Genomic DNA, 17,218 nt, shown 5'->3' with positions numbered 1-17,218 from the left:
ACTTGAATGTCATTATCATGTGATCGAGGATTGTTTACACTCTAGAATCACAAAAAATAATGTACATATGATATCAGTATTGGACTTAAGTGAATGTTTTTCTAATCCAAATGTTGTGACTTATAATTTGTTTCATTGAAAACGTTTAATCATTTGATATGCAATGTAATTTAGTTTCTTTTAATAATAATACTAATAAGTGAATATTTAGATCCGATTTTAGATGAATTTACTAATGCATTTTCATCTGAACTACCTAACGAACTTTTATCATCTCACAGTTCATTAAACCATAGAATCGAGATGTTACACAGTAGCCATCCTATCTCTCAACAACCTTATAGATTGGGTCCGCAAGAGGAGGACAAGATAGCTAGGCAACTTCATGATTACCTAGCTAAGGGTTTTATTGAGCCAAGTAAATCTCTATGGGACGCACCTGACCTTCTCACTAAAAAGGATGACGGCACAATGCACTTCTCTATTGATTATAAAAATTTCAATAAGGTAACCATCAAGAATAAGAAAGAATAAGTATTTGTTACCTAGGATAGATGGCCTTATAGATCAACTTTGTGGTGCGTGATATTTCACTAAAATCAATCTTAGGTCCGATTACCAGCAAATACGAATAGCTTCAAAGAATGTCCCGAAAACTGCATTTCCAACGCGATATAGACATTATCAATTTTTTGTCTTACCTTTTGGATTAACCAATGCTTCCGCAACCTTCCAACAGATGACGAATGATTTATTGCATCGGTATCTCAAAAAGTGGATAGTCATCTTCCTCGACAACATTCTTATCTACAGTCAGTCGTTGGAGAAAGATGTAAAACATTCATGTATCATTTTACGTATCTGAACATGTGAACATTTATTTGCAAAACTATGCAAGTGCAATTTTTTTTGCACAGAGTAGTTACATTTAGGCATGTCATCTCAATTGATGGCATCTGAATTGATACCAATAAGATTCGAGTAGTACTTGATTGACCTATTCCAAGGACTATGAGACAAGTAAAACCTTTGTTAGGTTTTTGTGGATTTTTTCAAAAGTTCATAAAGGACTACCCTCATATTATTGAATCCTTTTCACATTTGCTTAAGGGTATCCGAAGCAAGAAAAAACACATTAATCCACCAATTGGTTGGACTAGTGAGCTCAATCAATATTTGCAAACATTGAAACAACTAGTCAACACTACACCAATGTTGTATATTATCAATCCGAATAAACCTTTTGAGGATTATATGGATGCAAGTGATTATACTTTAAGTATTGTTCTTTATCAAGATAACCAACCTATCACATTTGAGAGCCATAAGCTAACCAACTTAGTCATCATCCATGCACTTAAAATATGGTGTCATTATCTGTATCGCACCTAGTTTATTATTTGGACTAACCACCGTTCGTTGAAACACCTTGGTGATCAATCCGATCTTTGTGGTTGCAAGGCGAGGGATAAGTGAAGTCATGCATGCTGAAACGTTTTAGTAGCAAAATGTGTTTCATGTTTCAACCCTAGTGAAACATATTTCATGGTTATCATGCCTTGATCACATGAAACCGACCATCAAACTCAAAAGAGATTACATGACATATATAATCTACAAAGAATGCGGAAGATCTCTCAAAGAACTAAGGAATGCCAACAATGACATCCACATACAGCTACAACACAAATCCAATTGCAACACAAATCAATCGCAATTCTCCCCAACCAGCCCTCCACATAATAGACATGATACTCTTAGTAGATATCGTGTGAAGTTGTAGTTTATGCACCAATCAAGAAAAAAGAAAAGTGTGGATGGAGTTGTTGTCAAATAACACCATAGTTGATGCGCCATTATTAGAACTAGTGACCTCTGAAGGGTCGTGCAAGCCAAATATGTTCTTATTTACGAGACAACCAGGTGCAACAACTCGCCTTTACAAAACAATCCTCGGCTGAAAAATCAAAAGACATGTTTGGAGCTTCAATGGTATTTACCAATGCCTTGGAGCTCATCTTCACATTCATATTTTGTGGACAATCCTTGTTTCCATAGAAGTGACCAATCTAGTGGCACACAAAGCAATGATCCTTCGATTGATCTTCTTGGAGTAGCCTTATGTTTGCCTTTCTTTTTCTTGCGTGACTCTAAGTCAATTGATGAAAAGCTGTCACAGTACGGATTGGCCATCCTTGCTCACAACCAAGGTGCTGTCGAAGTTTTTCGCATACCTATAGACATCCTCCAAAGAATGCAAAGGGTTGCCTAGTACCTCATTCTAGTACACTGGCAACAGCCCAAAAAGATAGCACATAGAAAGTATGTTTGCACATCATCCAAGGCCTTTGTCTTGTTTAGAAGGTTCTGAACTCCTCAAAGTTTGCTTCCAAGGTTTCCTTCCCCATGTCCAACTCAAATAACCTACAAAAATTTCCAATCTAATCCTTGATTACAAATCCTTTCCAAAAAAACAATTGAAATTTTGACCAAGACTTGGGCTTGGGGTGTAGCCCCACCCACCAAGCATATGTCTTCTCCTAAAGCGTGATTTATCTCCTAAAGCACGATTAGGATCTGCTTGATGCATTGGGCACCAACTGGTCCAAATCAAAGTATGTCATCCATTTGGTCACCCACAAATCAATATTTGTCTCATTGCATTCCTTCTCTCCTTTGAAGATATTAGTTGGAGTGGAAGAGGCAAAGTTTGCACGGCTGTGGACACAAGTGGAAATGGAGAGAGTTGTAACTCAGCGAGCTGCCATTGCATCTCCTTAAGTTCCATTTACAAAGCCACCGCAAGCAACAAATTTGCATCTCATGTGATGCTAAGAATAGCCTTTGGGACAACACCCATGCCACGTGTATGCTCAGGATCAGAAGAAATCAAATAAACATTCTCTATCTCTTGGAGTTTGCTCACAATCGGTGTTTCAAATTGAGGCACATCATGAGAGGTCATAGTGCTGAAAGGAATTAGTGGTGCTGAGAGCACTGAGAGAGCAAGAGGATGGCTAAGATAGAGAGAGCAAGAGAGGAAGGGTTGTTTGAATAAGTGTGAAGGCGATATGTAAAAGAAGGTATATGAATATGATTTTATTTTTTTTGAATTTGTGCTGGTAACACAGGACTGCATTTAATGCAGGTCTGGGCGGCTTTTCTCAAAGGGTTTGGGAAGCAGTCACAAACTGTCCAATCCTAAAAATTAAGTCTTTAGAAAGCTTTTAATCCTTAAAACGGTAAAACTTTTGTCCCCCTCCCCCAAAAAATCACAAAAATTTGTGGCCTTCATGCAACTCATTCAAGTGGTCAACACACAATAAACCATGTGGAGGACGGATCTCCAAGATTCATCTTGTCACAAACTTTCTCATTGGAAGGCAAAGCCATAACATACATCTGCCTAGTAGTCACGTAGGCATTGACCAATAGGTCGCCACCACAGTCTCAAGTAGCCACCCTCACATAAGAACCGCCTAGATGCAGCCATGTCTGCAAACAGTGCCAACTCTGACTCCACTGGTCGCCGCCCAACGCCCTGCACCCACCGGCAACACATCTCCCTCTCTCCTTGACACCCTGTGTGTGTGCACACACATGCACTGAGAGGAGGGGACTGAGAGCTGCAGAACAGGCTGGATTCAGATGAGGGTTCTCTACACTAGACCACATCTTCAACTTGAGAACCATGATCAAGTAGATGAAAGCCAAGAAAAAGCATTGGATGCACATACTGTGGCAACATTGCTATGCCAACACTGATCGTGTCACAACTCACCATGAAGGACTCACTGAAATCCAAAATCCTCAACATAGGATGTGAACAACAGATATAACTTGGCTCCATGAAAGGTTGCTTGTCCATAACCAGTCAAAAACCTTGCTTCTGTGGAGGCAATACAACATGCACATAGTGCTTCACAAACTACCTGTGGGCATCACCAATCTCAAGAACACGTTCACCTCCAACACATCTTCTGATAATGCCACTGCACCATTGCCTTGACTTTCTCACAATCCATACCAATGACTCCCACAGAAATGGCATGCCCCAAAATAAGAAATAAATGTAATAAAGGACTCGCACTTCTTCTATTTCATGAAAGACTTGTTCTCTGATCAAAGTCGCAGCACTTTGGACAAATGGTCATATTTTTCCTTTCGTGACATATTGTGAACCAAGATATAACTCATTTCCCTAGAAGAGGCTGCAACATTATGCCATGAGTGACAAGTCTGAAAAACACCATGTTGCATTGAGCGGCCCAAAAGTACCATGAACTCAAAAAACCCAAAGGTGTCTGAAACAGTCTTGTGAATGTCCGAAGCAATGCTCAATCTGGTAATAGTTAGACATCAACTCCAACTTGCTGAAAATCGCCATCCTGGCTAGATGATCCAACAACTCATTAATCTACAGCCAGAGAAACTCGTTCTTGACAGCAATCCTTCTGACGGCAAGCCCATAAGAAAAGCCTCCCCTTAAATGGTAGTTTGCTCTCTCAAATTTAGAGTCTCAAGAGAATCTGTGCAATGCCAAAGGAAATTGGCAAATGTTCAGATATCCAAGGCTCAAGCTGCATTATTGTATTCCACTGTATGAAATGCTCCAGTCACGTATATCTATCTGCAACTTCCCAAAGAGGGACAAGCTGAAAGGGTTCAAGCATATCCCAAATCAAGTTCCAAAGATGCCTATACTGATAACCCAGAGCATACATCCTTCGAGCTTGGGGAATGTCATAACTGTACCCTGGGGAGTAAGATCATCAATCACTCTAGAAATGTCTATCATTGCCAAAACATGAGCCTTTTTTAGTTCAGAAACAGCCAAATGAGGATCAAAAACTTTGCTCCAATGTAAACTCTCCCATGCGAAGTGAATTACCTTCCGCATTAGTCCTAGCCACCACACACACATAAGCCTCCCTCCCTCTTGTTTCTCTCACACACACACACACACACACACACACACACACACACACACACCCACCCACCACCCTCTTGTCTCACACATAACTGGGAACATAATTTTACTGAAATAAATTAACTTCAAACATATCATTTTCTACACATAAGGTATACACACTTGTCACTCACACATCCCTTGTCTCACATACAAATAGGTAAACAAACCTACATGAAGACGACACAGCAATAAAGTAAAATGTCTTTGCAGAACTGGATGGCCTGAATCACAGACCTGCAAATGAAATGCAACAAATAGGATCAGGCTTAACGAGTTCAATGTTTGGTCTTTGGAGCTATTGATACCTTGTGCATTAGCCCAAGCTTTGACCTGCAAATAAATGAAACCAACAACTAATGAATCCTCAAATGTTGTTTTGCATATCACCACTTGACAGATTTCTAAATCTGCACAAATTGGCACAATACTTCCACTAATATGATGGGATCAGTTGCCAATACTCAAAACCAATTGTGAAGAAGAAACCATCTTTGCAAAGTGACCCTAAAAACAAAAACTGCTAAACTCACAGGCACATTTGTTGTAATCAGTAGATGGTCCCGGATCAAATATGTCAACTTTGTTACAGATTGGTGAACAAAAACTTTTTCACTCTCTTTGAGCTCATTAAACAAACTAGATCACTATCTTAAATAAAGAGGTAAAAGCTGTTGGGCAGAGCTGTGCTAAGCAGCCAGACCTATGGAAAAGCTGCAAACACAGCTGTGGCTCAAATGACAAGAAATTACCTGCATGGATTTTGTATGGACATGTTGCCAGTAGATGCAGCATGGACAAGGTGTCAGGAGCATGAAGACCAACCCGGAGAACATGTGGCTGTGGTTTCACAAGGAGGCCTAAGGAGCAAATGTTCTAATGTCTTGTGAGAAATTTTAAAAAGCTGCAGCAAATCCAGACCACATTGCTGCATGAGAGAAGAGTAGCAAGATCCTTCAATCAAGGAAAGCCTACCCACTATTCAAGGCACATCTGTGCACTTATTGTCAGTGGCATGACTCTATAATAAGATGCTGTTAGTCCTGGTCTGTCACAAGACTATTTGAAACTGACTGCCGTGAGCCACTGAGCAGTTAGTTTAAGTAATCACTATGATCTACTTGGAGAACTGGGATTTAAATCTTATGATTCTCTGGTTTGAGTGTGGAGGTTGAAGTCTCATCTAAACCTTGGTTGGAAGGGATACTTTGTAGATGTACAGAAGCCTATACTTTTCGAAAGGTCATTTATTCAAGGTAGGTTTGTGTCACTTGTGCCCACTGCACTTGCACCATGGTCATTTAACAGTATAATGAAGACTCCCAAGATCTCACAATTTACTGCTAAATAGGCACAATGAGATGGTGGAGGTGTCAATTAGACAATGTTCAGTGTGTAGGTAAGGGTCTAATGTTCAGATAGGGATGTAGAGTTCAGGGTGTCTCTCAATCTAGAACTTAGTTTGAATTCACCATTCCTTTGAAAACGTCTGCAGTAGCACTTTTGCCTCTATTAGATAAGTGGTCCAGTACCCTCCATTTAGGTGTGTTTGAAAAATTTCCTTAGCCTCGAAAAATTAAGTTTTTTGGGTAGGTCAACAGTAGCACAATCAGTCTAGAATGTTTCCAAAGCAAGCACATAGTATGAATTGAGCAAGGCACACCACATATCATGCTTCAACAAGGTCCACCACATCTCAGTCAAGACATTCCCATATGAATGTCAGTAAAAAGCTTAAATCTCTGTAAGCTCTGCACAATCCTTGAATGATGTCTTAGTATCTAGATTCAATTCCAACTTGCTAAAGATGACTACCATGCCAACATGTCCAACAAAATACTATTCATGACAGCTCATTGAGTACCCCCTCATCCACACACAAACACATTTTTGACTTTCTTCTGCACATGGATCATCCAGGTAGTGTTATTTTCTGTCCCTCATATAAGGCTCACATGTATGATGGATCCTGTAGAGCCTCTATAGAAACCAAGTAATGAACCAATCTATAAAGGATCGGTTACATTGACCAGGGTGAAAATTGAACACACTGCACGTATTTTACATCTGAGTGCAGCATGTTAGTTGTCAATAACTACTCAACTAGAACCACTTTGCAGATTCTGAAGTTCAGACAGCCTCACTATCTGCTTCACTAAAGAAGAGACTGTAGTATGACACATAAGAGTTCAAATTATGACACTACCAAAGGAACTCTAAGACGGCTACAGGAGGAAAGAACACTTAAAAACAGAAAAGTTAAGACAATTACAACACTCAAAAATATGCAATCTGAATAGACTTTTGATTAAGTGCCAGCACTACTGCCAATTCCCTTCCCTAAAAAGGGAAGCTTATTGTTACATACTAGTAGAAGCTGAATAATAGGACACTGTTCAATACTAACTAGGAAGCACAATTTGCGGAAGCGTGGATCAATTGTGGAAAAAATGCGAAGGAGATCTGATTTTGATACTCCATCTCTGTTCTCAGCAGACACATCACATTCAATTCCTGTTTCACAAACTACAAATTTCACTACTGGCACTTTTGCTTTCAAAATAGGTTGGACATCACGGATGATCCCTCCACCTAGAATCAGGATAAAATAATTTCCAGTCAGTCTTCAAGATTGGATATGATTAAATCAATGGGCACAAAGTTTCGAAACTGTTTCAAAAGAACTGAACATACTCACGGGCAGCTAAACCGTGAAGCAACCTTGAAAGCTTTCGTAGAACTTGTAACTTATCATCTCGTGAGAGACTATCACCCCTGCTATCAAAATCCAATGAGATATCCAGATCACTACCTGGAGTGAACATATCCATTGTAAAAGAGCCAAAAGCTCTTGCTTGAATGGATCCGAAATGTTTTATTGTGTTGCAAGCTGCAGTCAAGAGGTGCAGCATACAGAATACTTATGTCAGCAGCAGTCACATCTTCACATTATCATAAGCACAAATCCTGGTACCGACATACTAACAGTCTCTTTAATCCCTTGGAGAGAGAACAAACAAAATCCTATCATCTACATGAACTTTTCTTGTGAAAGACCTAAAATCTACACAGTCAAACTAGTTGTATATGTTCAGACATGCAATCACATTCTGATCCAAAAAGCACACTTCAGGGACCAATTCAAATTTAGAAGCCTAACAAAATTTGTACAAACTGGAAGACTCAAGGGATAGATGAAAAAGGAAGCATTAGATTGAAAGGATGGAAACAGATAAAAAGCATTATAACGATTTCTTGTGTAAGAACTTAGATCACATTGAAGTACAAATGTCAAAATAATATGTTTGTGTTTTTGTATTTTGCATTTTGCATTTAGATTTGCATATATTGTGTTACTTTCAGCTGTGTCCATACATATTGTTTTTTCTTTGTCTGGCTGCCGTGGGGAGCTTGATTTTGTGCAAGATACACAAATGACACATAAATTCACAATGGCTCAAGCGACTCCATCTTCAAATCCTCTAATGCTTTCTCTAGCTACTCCTTCAATGGGAGCCCCAAGGAGGTATTATGGTCTTGATTGGGAGGACAATGCTCCTTCTACAAACCTTTCTTGTAGGGATCACTCACTATGGCCCCACTCTTCTTCATCTCATACTCCTTCACAAGGTGCATCTCACTTGGAGCACTCTACTGACGAGACTGATCACTTCTTAGTTGAGAAAAACTATCCACTACAACATGAGCTTTTGCCTCAATTTTGAGATCAATTAATTTCTAATCAGTTTCAGCTCAATTTTTTATCAGTTTGAGAACCGTTTATGGTCACTTTTGGAATCGGTTTTGCATCGATTTCAAATCGGTTTTTGCAATCAGTTTGAGGTCACATTTGCAGCCGTTTGTGATCAGTTCTCATATCAGCAAGTGATCAGTTTATGATCAGATTATGCTCAGATTTCAATGGTTTACAACTTGTTCCATGGATAGCAGCATGTTAGTAAATACCATTGACAGTTTCAGCCATGGTTTATGCTGAGAATACACTTTACTATGGTTGTGGAGTCAACAATTGAAAAACATGAGTGACGGATGCATCCAATGGGTTACTAGCAACAATTCTAGGCTAATTCTCAGTATTATCTGATGTTTATGTTGGCTAGAAATTTTCAGCAAGGTTTTGGGCATATGGCATGGTTGGACAATAGTGGCTAATGTTGTGACTATGATGCCTCGTGGAAATTCCAGTATAGTATGCTTTTCTTTTGGCATAATGCAATGCAATCAAAGACGATTGCAGGGATTTCAAAGGGGAGGTCTATCACAGGGACATGAAATTTTAAGATGCTTTAATCTTTCTGATAACATTTAATTAAGTTATTAATCCAATGTACAAGGTTAGGATGTACGCCAAGGACCCCGAGAATACAATGGATGTCAAAGGCAAAAATTGTGATAAGTTATGCTAGCTAAGCTTTGGGGGTCAATCGATGTCAATTTTGACCCTAGCACAGTTGTTTGGCCAATAAGTATCAATGGTGACACTAGAGACTAGCATTAATTAATTAACTACCACCAATCTAAGGGTCAACAGAGGTTGGGGACCACTCCAAGTTGCAAATGGCCTAGCCAATTTAATTATGGATGGACACGTTTAATTTTGGAGACTCAACAGGCAAGGGATAGCAAGGAGATACCTTTCAAGGGCTGACAACAACATTGTTGATCAGGTGATAACATTTTGGAGTTGTCTGGCAATAGGTGACTGCATTAAATGCAAACTAAAGCAGGCAACAAGTAAAATTTAGGGTTTTCTCATGAAGAAAATCAAATTTCTCTCTCATCTTGGCTTTCTCACACCTTCTCCAATCCATTCTCAAGAGATCTCAATATTTCTTAGTCATTTTGAGCAGATCTCAGCCAAATTTGGTGGCCAACAGAGGGATCTCTAATGTAAACCCTAAATTTTTGCAAAAATTAGGGTTTACCAACCACCACAGGAGATGTGCCAACAGGATAACGCATCGTAGATAGAAACTAGCACCTATAATTTGTTGTATTATCAAGAACTTCAAATGCCCAACCATCCATTATAAATTTGAGGCAGCATTTGGCTAGTTGGGGTCTAGTTAGAGCAAGTCCTGGATAAAAATCAAGGGGCAAATTGCCCAATTTACTTGCTGATTGTTGAATCAAGAAGGCGCTTTTGGATCAACCAAGGAGACCATGGAATCTTGGCTTGTAATACATCCATTGGCGATTAAAGTTAAAGAAATACTAAAAGGGACACCAATTTTGGGGCCAACATGGTATCTACTGTCCAAGATTATTAAGGTAAATTGTGCATTTCTCGTTACATGAGTTTTATGCTTGTTGTAATTAGTGCTTCGTCACGTTATTTACCACCCTATCCTAGTAGAAAGGTTGGTTTCACCACCACATCTACATACTTCTCCCTTTCCCTTCGTCCTCGACAACACAAATGGTTGAGATAGCTTGTCTATTTCATGATGTGGTGGATCTAATGATCCCTTTTAATTCTCCCCCCCCCCCCAAATCCCTGCAGCACAGTTACTTGATAAGCCACAGATCATATCTTCTCCTCAAAAAAAAAGTTTAATGTGGTTCCATCCACCTTTGCAGATCCTAGTAGGCCACTGAGCAGCCGTGTACTCTTTGTCCGATGCCTTGAGCCTTGGCCTCTCTGGGTGATCGCTTGGGGCTCCCTTGCTAAGATAACCATCGCCTCTATAGTCTTGGTAGGCTACCGAGCAATCGACACGCACCCTTTGTCCAATGCCCTAACTGCTTTGGGATAGAACACCTTGGTAAAAATGGGCTTGAGCTTTTTTTCTAGTCCCTTCTTGTTGGGCCTGAGAGGGGGTATTGAGCTAAAAATGCATTACATACTGATTCTTTAAAATAGCCCCAAAACATGTAAATTATCAAAAGTTTCATTAAACAATGTGTGTTCTTAGAGAGTTTCCGTGTTCCATAAGTAAAACCCTAATTTGAAAGGATCCTTCTATATCTATAAATGGACAAGCTGCCTACCATTCAATCCATCCTTGTCTTGCAGGTTTCAAACATTAGCCCTTTTCCACTAGCTGTCCAATCTCCATCGGCCGCTACTACATAGTCTACAGCTATCACCTAGCTTCCCACCGCTACCCATGATTAGTGGCCATCATCTTCATGCAATTACATTGCTGCGTTTACCAATTCCATCCCTAGAGACAGCCACTTTCAAGTTTCCAGCCTGCTGCCTTTCCATTTTCAGATCAGCCTGATTTACATTTGCATCTACAACAAGTTGTTTTTGTGTTTTCAACGCTTTTCTTCATCAGCCTCTCCTCCAACTAGGGGTTACTACACTCAAAATCCACCTTCCATGGACGATGCACATTGACACCTCCCTCAACCCACTCCCACGAAAACCACTAACTCTTGACAGCTCTACCCTCAAGCATACTATACATTCTCTCATTCATTTACAGCATTGATTCATTCACTTCAGGGTTCTCTTTCTTCTTTGTTTGTGTTTGTATTTTTGCATTTTGAGTGTTGCGTTTTGCGTTTAGGGTTTGCGTTGATTGTGTTACTGTGTCTAAGGTATTGTGTTTCAGTTGTGTTCATATATTCTATGTTTTCTCTGTGCAAACCCTAGCATATATATGCATTGACGCCCTTAAACAGGCTCCTGTGCATGAACTGAAAAGAAGGGCACCTTCCTTAGGGAGTGGTTGAGGTATCAAAGAGCTATCTCTCATCCAAATTTGTATGTTCACACTTTAGCGGGAGGGCGCACAATGTTCATACTCTATGTGGACAATCTCATACTGATAGGTGACCATGTGTTAACCTAAATAACAATTTAAATCTTCATTAGCTCATTTACACAGCCCCAAAACTCAAAGCTTATCAAATATTTCTACATCCAATAGGCCAAAACCCTAATTTAGGAAAAATCCAGCTGCATTTACTGTTGTACAGACCTGTCAAACTGCTGACATCAGCAATTCAGCAGTCACCAGCCCCAGATCACATAGCAGGAAGCTGCATTTACAGGTTTCTGGAGCTGCCTGCATCATCTTCGTGTTTATCACTCTGTGTTTTGTTGTATACTTGTGTTTATCTACTATACTCAAGTATTTATTTACAATACTCTCAAAAATGGATGGGGAAGCCTGCAGGGAGACTCTAATCACGGGAGCAAGAAAGGCATGATGCCTTTGTTTGCATCTATAAGATTGGCATGTTTGAGCCCCCCATATCATTTGGTAGAAAGAGTTGATCACGAATTTGTACTAAGAAACCAACTATGGATCAACAAAATTTATTCTATAAAGAAAAGTAAGTCCATTCTATGATATGTTAAATCTGGATTCAATGTTTCTGTTTTCATTTCCAACATTTTATGTTAGCTGGTTGAGTGACAAGTAAGGTTAAAGAAATAAACAAAATGTCAATGCAACTCAATTAGGTTTTAGGTGATAAGTTTAAGGGGCAAGCAGCTCAAGGTGTTGACATGAAGCAAACCCTCTGGATATGAGAATTAAAAAGAGGACTCAAATTTAGATGGGCCTTGGCATAATTGTTCAGCTTGCATGTTCAATTGCATTCTAGTAAAGTGCAAGCTCTCCAACTTAGGGTGACCAATACTTTTGTGCAAAAATACAATTTACAATAAAGCTTGAATAAATACTACAAGTTGATGCTATATCTCTCAAAGTTTAGTGAATGCAGAAGGTATGAAGAGGGACTGAAAGAAAGAAGTGAACACAGGGAGAGAGAGAGTAGAACGCTGAAGACTGCAGAGTATGAATGCTAAATACTAAAGGCAGATATGTACAGCGGGCTATTGGAGTATCACCGGCTGGAGCTCTCTCTCAACCTCTGGGAAACTAAAGTGTATATAACCCCATGCAGGCCAGCCATAAATAGGCTTCCTACTGGCCAACTGATCAGCAAATAATAAAATAATCAAAGAAATGCTGGAAAAAGCTGCCTGCCCCATGGCACAGCCTGTTTGCCCAGTCCAGCCTGCCTGACCTGCCTGGAAAAGTGCCCAAACTGCTGCCTGACCTGCTCCTAAATATGATACAACTGCATAAACTGCCTTGTACATGCCTATGCCCATCTGTGGATGACCAAACCAAATCTCTAACCATATCAAGTACCTAAATATGTATGTGTACATCCCGTGCGTGCGTGCGCGCGCGCGCGTGTGTGTGTGTGTGTGATCTAAGATGACAAGTTTAGATGATAAATGAGTATGTATGTGTATATGCCTTGTGTATACATATGTATATCTTACCTGAGATGACAAGTTTAGATGATAAATGAGTATGTATGTGTATATGCCTTGTGTATACATATGTATATCTTACCTGAGATGACAGCTTCACGTATTCTGATAAGTAGAACAATGTTCACAGACTGCACCAAACCATGCCTACTAAAGATTACAAACCAGAGGAGCTGAAACAAGAATATGTACAACTACCAATAAACACCTAGCTATTTGAAAAAGCAGCAATCACCTGATAACTTGCCATAGCTATGCCTTGAACAAAACTTATAGCATCCAAGTATGCTTGACCTTAAACTGTTAACTTTGTACAAATAACAGCTTCACAATATTCCAATAAGCAAGAAGACATTGAATGATTTACAGATTGCACCAAGCTACACTTGCTAAAAATAGCAAATAGAAGGATCTGAATCCAGAATATGCAGGACCAAACAGAATCACAATGCAAAATCAACACTCTTGGAAGCACACACCTTCCAGCTATTTGGAGTTGAAATAGTTACCAGATAACTGGCCCATAGCTATGTCTTGAACAAAATCGATAGCATCTTTTCTTGCAACATAGTCTCGAGGTGTTGGTTGTAGGTCCATGTAAACTTTTTCAAACATGCCTTCAAGCTCACTAATCTGACTGGGTAGCAATTGGGGTTGATTAGCTATAGTCTCCGATTCAAGTAGAGTAGCCTTCCGACAAAGTTCTGACAGAACCAAAACAAAAGCAACTGTCACATTTGATGAAAATGTATGCATGCTGTACCCACAAGAATAATGCAATCCAAAGTCAACATGCTTCAGTGCTCCTTTGACCCTTAGTGCCATTGTAGTATTAAGTTTAAACTGTGGCAAAAAAGCAGATGTGGCACTTCCTACTCACCACTTTCTTTCATGGCAGTCTCCTGGAGTTCAAGAGAGATCTTCTCCATCCTTTTTGGGTTACGAGACTTCTTCTTGGGCATTCTGAATTGTTAGCCTGTTAATTTATGATCACAAGTACTTTCAGACAATTTTGAACTCAGTTCTAGCACAGCTTCCTAAGATTATATACTCCATTATTGGGCATATATATGATCAGTATATACCATAGGACAAACACTAGTGAAAAACTTCCCCTCCTGCCTATGAGAAAGTGAACTTTGTTCCTGCACCACTTGCTGGAACAAAGGTTAAAGGAGCTGAAACGCTCCTTTGTCCAGTGGTCTTGTCATATGATCTCTTCCTGCTTTGTCTCTACTGAAATTCGCCTATGATTGCTGTGCGTTGGGCCAGTTGAGTAAGATTAATGCATAAACCTCACATGATCCCAATCAGAAGAAACATGATGGATCGTTGCAATTCTTCCGGATTTCATGCCTGTGTCACCATTGAACTAGTCTATATATCTTTTCACAACGAACCTGTATTGTTTCCTTGAATGGCTGGATTTTCAAATTGTACACCTAAGAAAGCTGATGGATGTGTCACGATGGAATCGCTCTACGAATCTTGACACATTGGACCTGAATTTTTCCTCGAACGGCAGGGACCTGCATCTCAAAGGACGTAGGTGAGTTGGAATGAAGCGTTGTGACTGTACTTTCTGCAGTTCTGCTCTAAATCTTGAGCTTGTCTGTTCTTCTAGTTTATTCAATAACAGAGAGCTAGTTCTGTTAACAGCTTGATGACAGCCACGGAAGATTGCAAGCACCGGAGCTGCCATGATGAAACAGGAAGTGTATCAGGAGACGCGACATACCTGCATGAAACGGCCTCTCCCCACGGGCGCTTCAAAGTCACAAGAAAAAGAGCAAAAATATTCAGTTGATAGATGTGCCCCACTGAAGCCTTTCAGCACTTTAGTTCCCAAAATTGAATATTTTTCAAGGCCTTGGTCGATTAAGGGCCATTCAACTCTCAAAAGGGCATGATATTTCACAAGGATTTTTAGGCCTTGATCACGCACATGCCAAAAGACAAACGGGCAAATATTCAGTTGATAGACATAGCATTGGTTGACTAAGTGCCACAACACGCATAGGCGAGAACATAAAGGGGCAAATATTCAATTGATAGATACTAATGCTCTGCGCTTGCATGGGTCATTAGGATACTTGTAAAATGATGGGTGTTTAACCTCCCTCACTCCCCCCCTTCTCTCTCTCTCTCTCTCTCTCTCTCTCTCTCTCTCTCTCTCTCTCTCAAAATGCATTCCCCACAAACTTTTTCCTTGTGGTTTTACAGCTTGCTTCTTGTAATATATACACTAGTGTTCCTTACGTGCAAGGAACACTATCCCACTTCGCAATAGCTTTGCCGCAAAAAGCGAGGCAACAAGGAAGCGAATACTTCCCTATCGCATAGTAACTTTGCTATCCTTGAGTGTAAAAACACCATATAATTCACTTCCATTGCACAACCATAGCATGTATACAATTGTAACATCTATACAATTGCACAACCATACAGATGTTAAATCGGTTCAATCCAACAGCAGAAGCTTTTCTTTTTACCGATTTATTTATCTAAGGCTGTGTCCTCATGCGTAAGAGGTTACATGCATGCTCACTATTTCTCTCTTTTTTGAATCTATCTCACTATTTGTTGCCAATCTCTCTCTCTCTCTCTCTCTCTCTCTCTCTCTCTCTCTCTCTCTCTCTCTCTCTCTCTCTCTCCAACACCCATCGCTTTCTCTCTCCCCTCCTTTCCACCTCTCCCTCCCTCCCGTTGTTTATCCCTCTACTCTATTTGCGACCCCTCACACCACACACACACACACACACTCTCTCTCTCTCTCTCTCTCTCTCTCTCTCTCTCTCTCCAACACCCATCGCTTTCTCTCTCCCCTCCTTTCCACCTCTCCCTCCCTCCCCTTGTTTATCTCTCTACTCTATTTGCAACCCCTCATACCACACATCTCTCTCTCTCTCTCTCTCTCTCTCTCTCTCTCTCTCTCTCTCTCTCTCTCTCTCTCTCTCTCTCTCTCTCTCTCTCTCTCTCTCTCTCTCTCTCGTGTACAAAAGGATAGACATGCATTTGCATTTAGGTGTATAGAGACTCATATATGTATACAATACCTTTTATATACCAAACCTATAAGCTTTACCCATACTTACTTTGCATGTTACAATTAGAAATAACATTGCACCTAACCACAAACAAGACATACGAAATGCATATTTTGTATCCTTGAGTGTAAAAAATCACATGCTTGCTCACTATCTTCTTTGTATCTTGAATCTCTCTTACTATTTTTTGCCTCTCTTCCTCTCTCTCCCTACCCCTTTTCACCCCCCTCCTCTCTCTATGACTCTTCTCTCATATATTTGTTACCTCTCTCTCTCTCTCTCTCTCTCTCTCTCTCTCTCTCTCTCTCTCTCTCTCTCTCTCTCTCTCTCTCTCGTTCCCTCCCTCCTCCCTTTCATCTCTCTTCTCCCTTTACAACCTCTATCTCTTCCTTCCACCCCCTTTTTCACCTCTCCCAATCCCTCCCCTTTCTTATCCCTCTCCTCTACCCCCAACCCCTCTATCTCTCACCCTTTTTGCATCTCTTCCCCCTCTTCACACACACACACACACACACTCTCTCTCTCTCTCTCTCTCTCTCTCTCTCTCTCTCTCTCTCTCTCTCTCTCTCTCTCTCTCTCTCTCTCTCTCTCTCTCTCTCTCATATATGCATATATAAAAGGCTAAACATGCATTTGTATCTAGGTGTATAGACACTCACATATATGTGTAATGACCATGCACCAAACTTGTAAACTTGTATCCATACTTGCTTTGTGCAATAGTTAGAAGTATCTCTATATTATCCTTGGATGTCACAATTACAAATAACATTGCTATGCTAAAATGAACACAAATTAAAGATACACAAGATACACCACAAAGTAAAAGTGTATCCAAGCATTACAAACAAACTCTCTGTATTAATAATACACGTAGGTGAAGTAGAGCCTGAAACCAAAGTTTGTTCCAAAGAATGCGCTAATAACTTTGCACCA

At 40.1% G+C, this 17,218-nt stretch overlaps 1 protein-coding gene across 7 annotated transcripts in view; it reads right to left on the bottom strand.

The window, feature by feature from the left end:
• LOC148013684 (protein HESO1-like) overlaps window positions 1-15,129 on the bottom strand; it is a 48,395-nt gene extending 33,266 nt beyond the window's left edge. For 2 of the 7 annotated variants that reach the window (XM_087668478.1, XM_087668477.1), the window contains exons 1-6: window positions 14,974-15,129; window positions 14,116-14,764; window positions 13,745-13,939; window positions 7,668-7,859; window positions 7,377-7,561; window positions 5,144-5,302 (exon numbers count right to left, since the gene is read on the bottom strand). In XM_087668478.1, the coding sequence (XP_087524604.1) occupies window positions 5,144-5,302; window positions 7,377-7,561; window positions 7,668-7,859; window positions 13,745-13,939; window positions 14,116-14,197 (813 nt within the window). In that variant the 5' untranslated portion in view covers window positions 14,198-14,764; window positions 14,974-15,129. Of the gene's footprint in view, window positions 1-5,143; window positions 5,303-7,376; window positions 7,562-7,667; window positions 7,860-13,714; window positions 13,940-14,115; window positions 14,765-14,973 lie in introns of all 7 variants that reach the window. The other 5 variants (XM_087668472.1, XM_087668471.1, XM_087668473.1 and 2 more) reach the window with 5 other exon arrangements.
• Between the last annotated feature and the right edge of the window lie 2,089 nt (window positions 15,130-17,218).

Source organism: Lygodium microphyllum, chromosome 26 (genome assembly GCF_053477565.2).
Source record: "Lygodium microphyllum isolate KBCC chromosome 26, Lygodium_microphyllum_v1.1.10, whole genome shotgun sequence".
Taxonomy (NCBI): Eukaryota; Viridiplantae; Streptophyta; class Polypodiopsida; order Schizaeales; family Lygodiaceae; genus Lygodium; species Lygodium microphyllum.
This window is presented reverse-complemented; position numbering and strand designations above follow the sequence as displayed.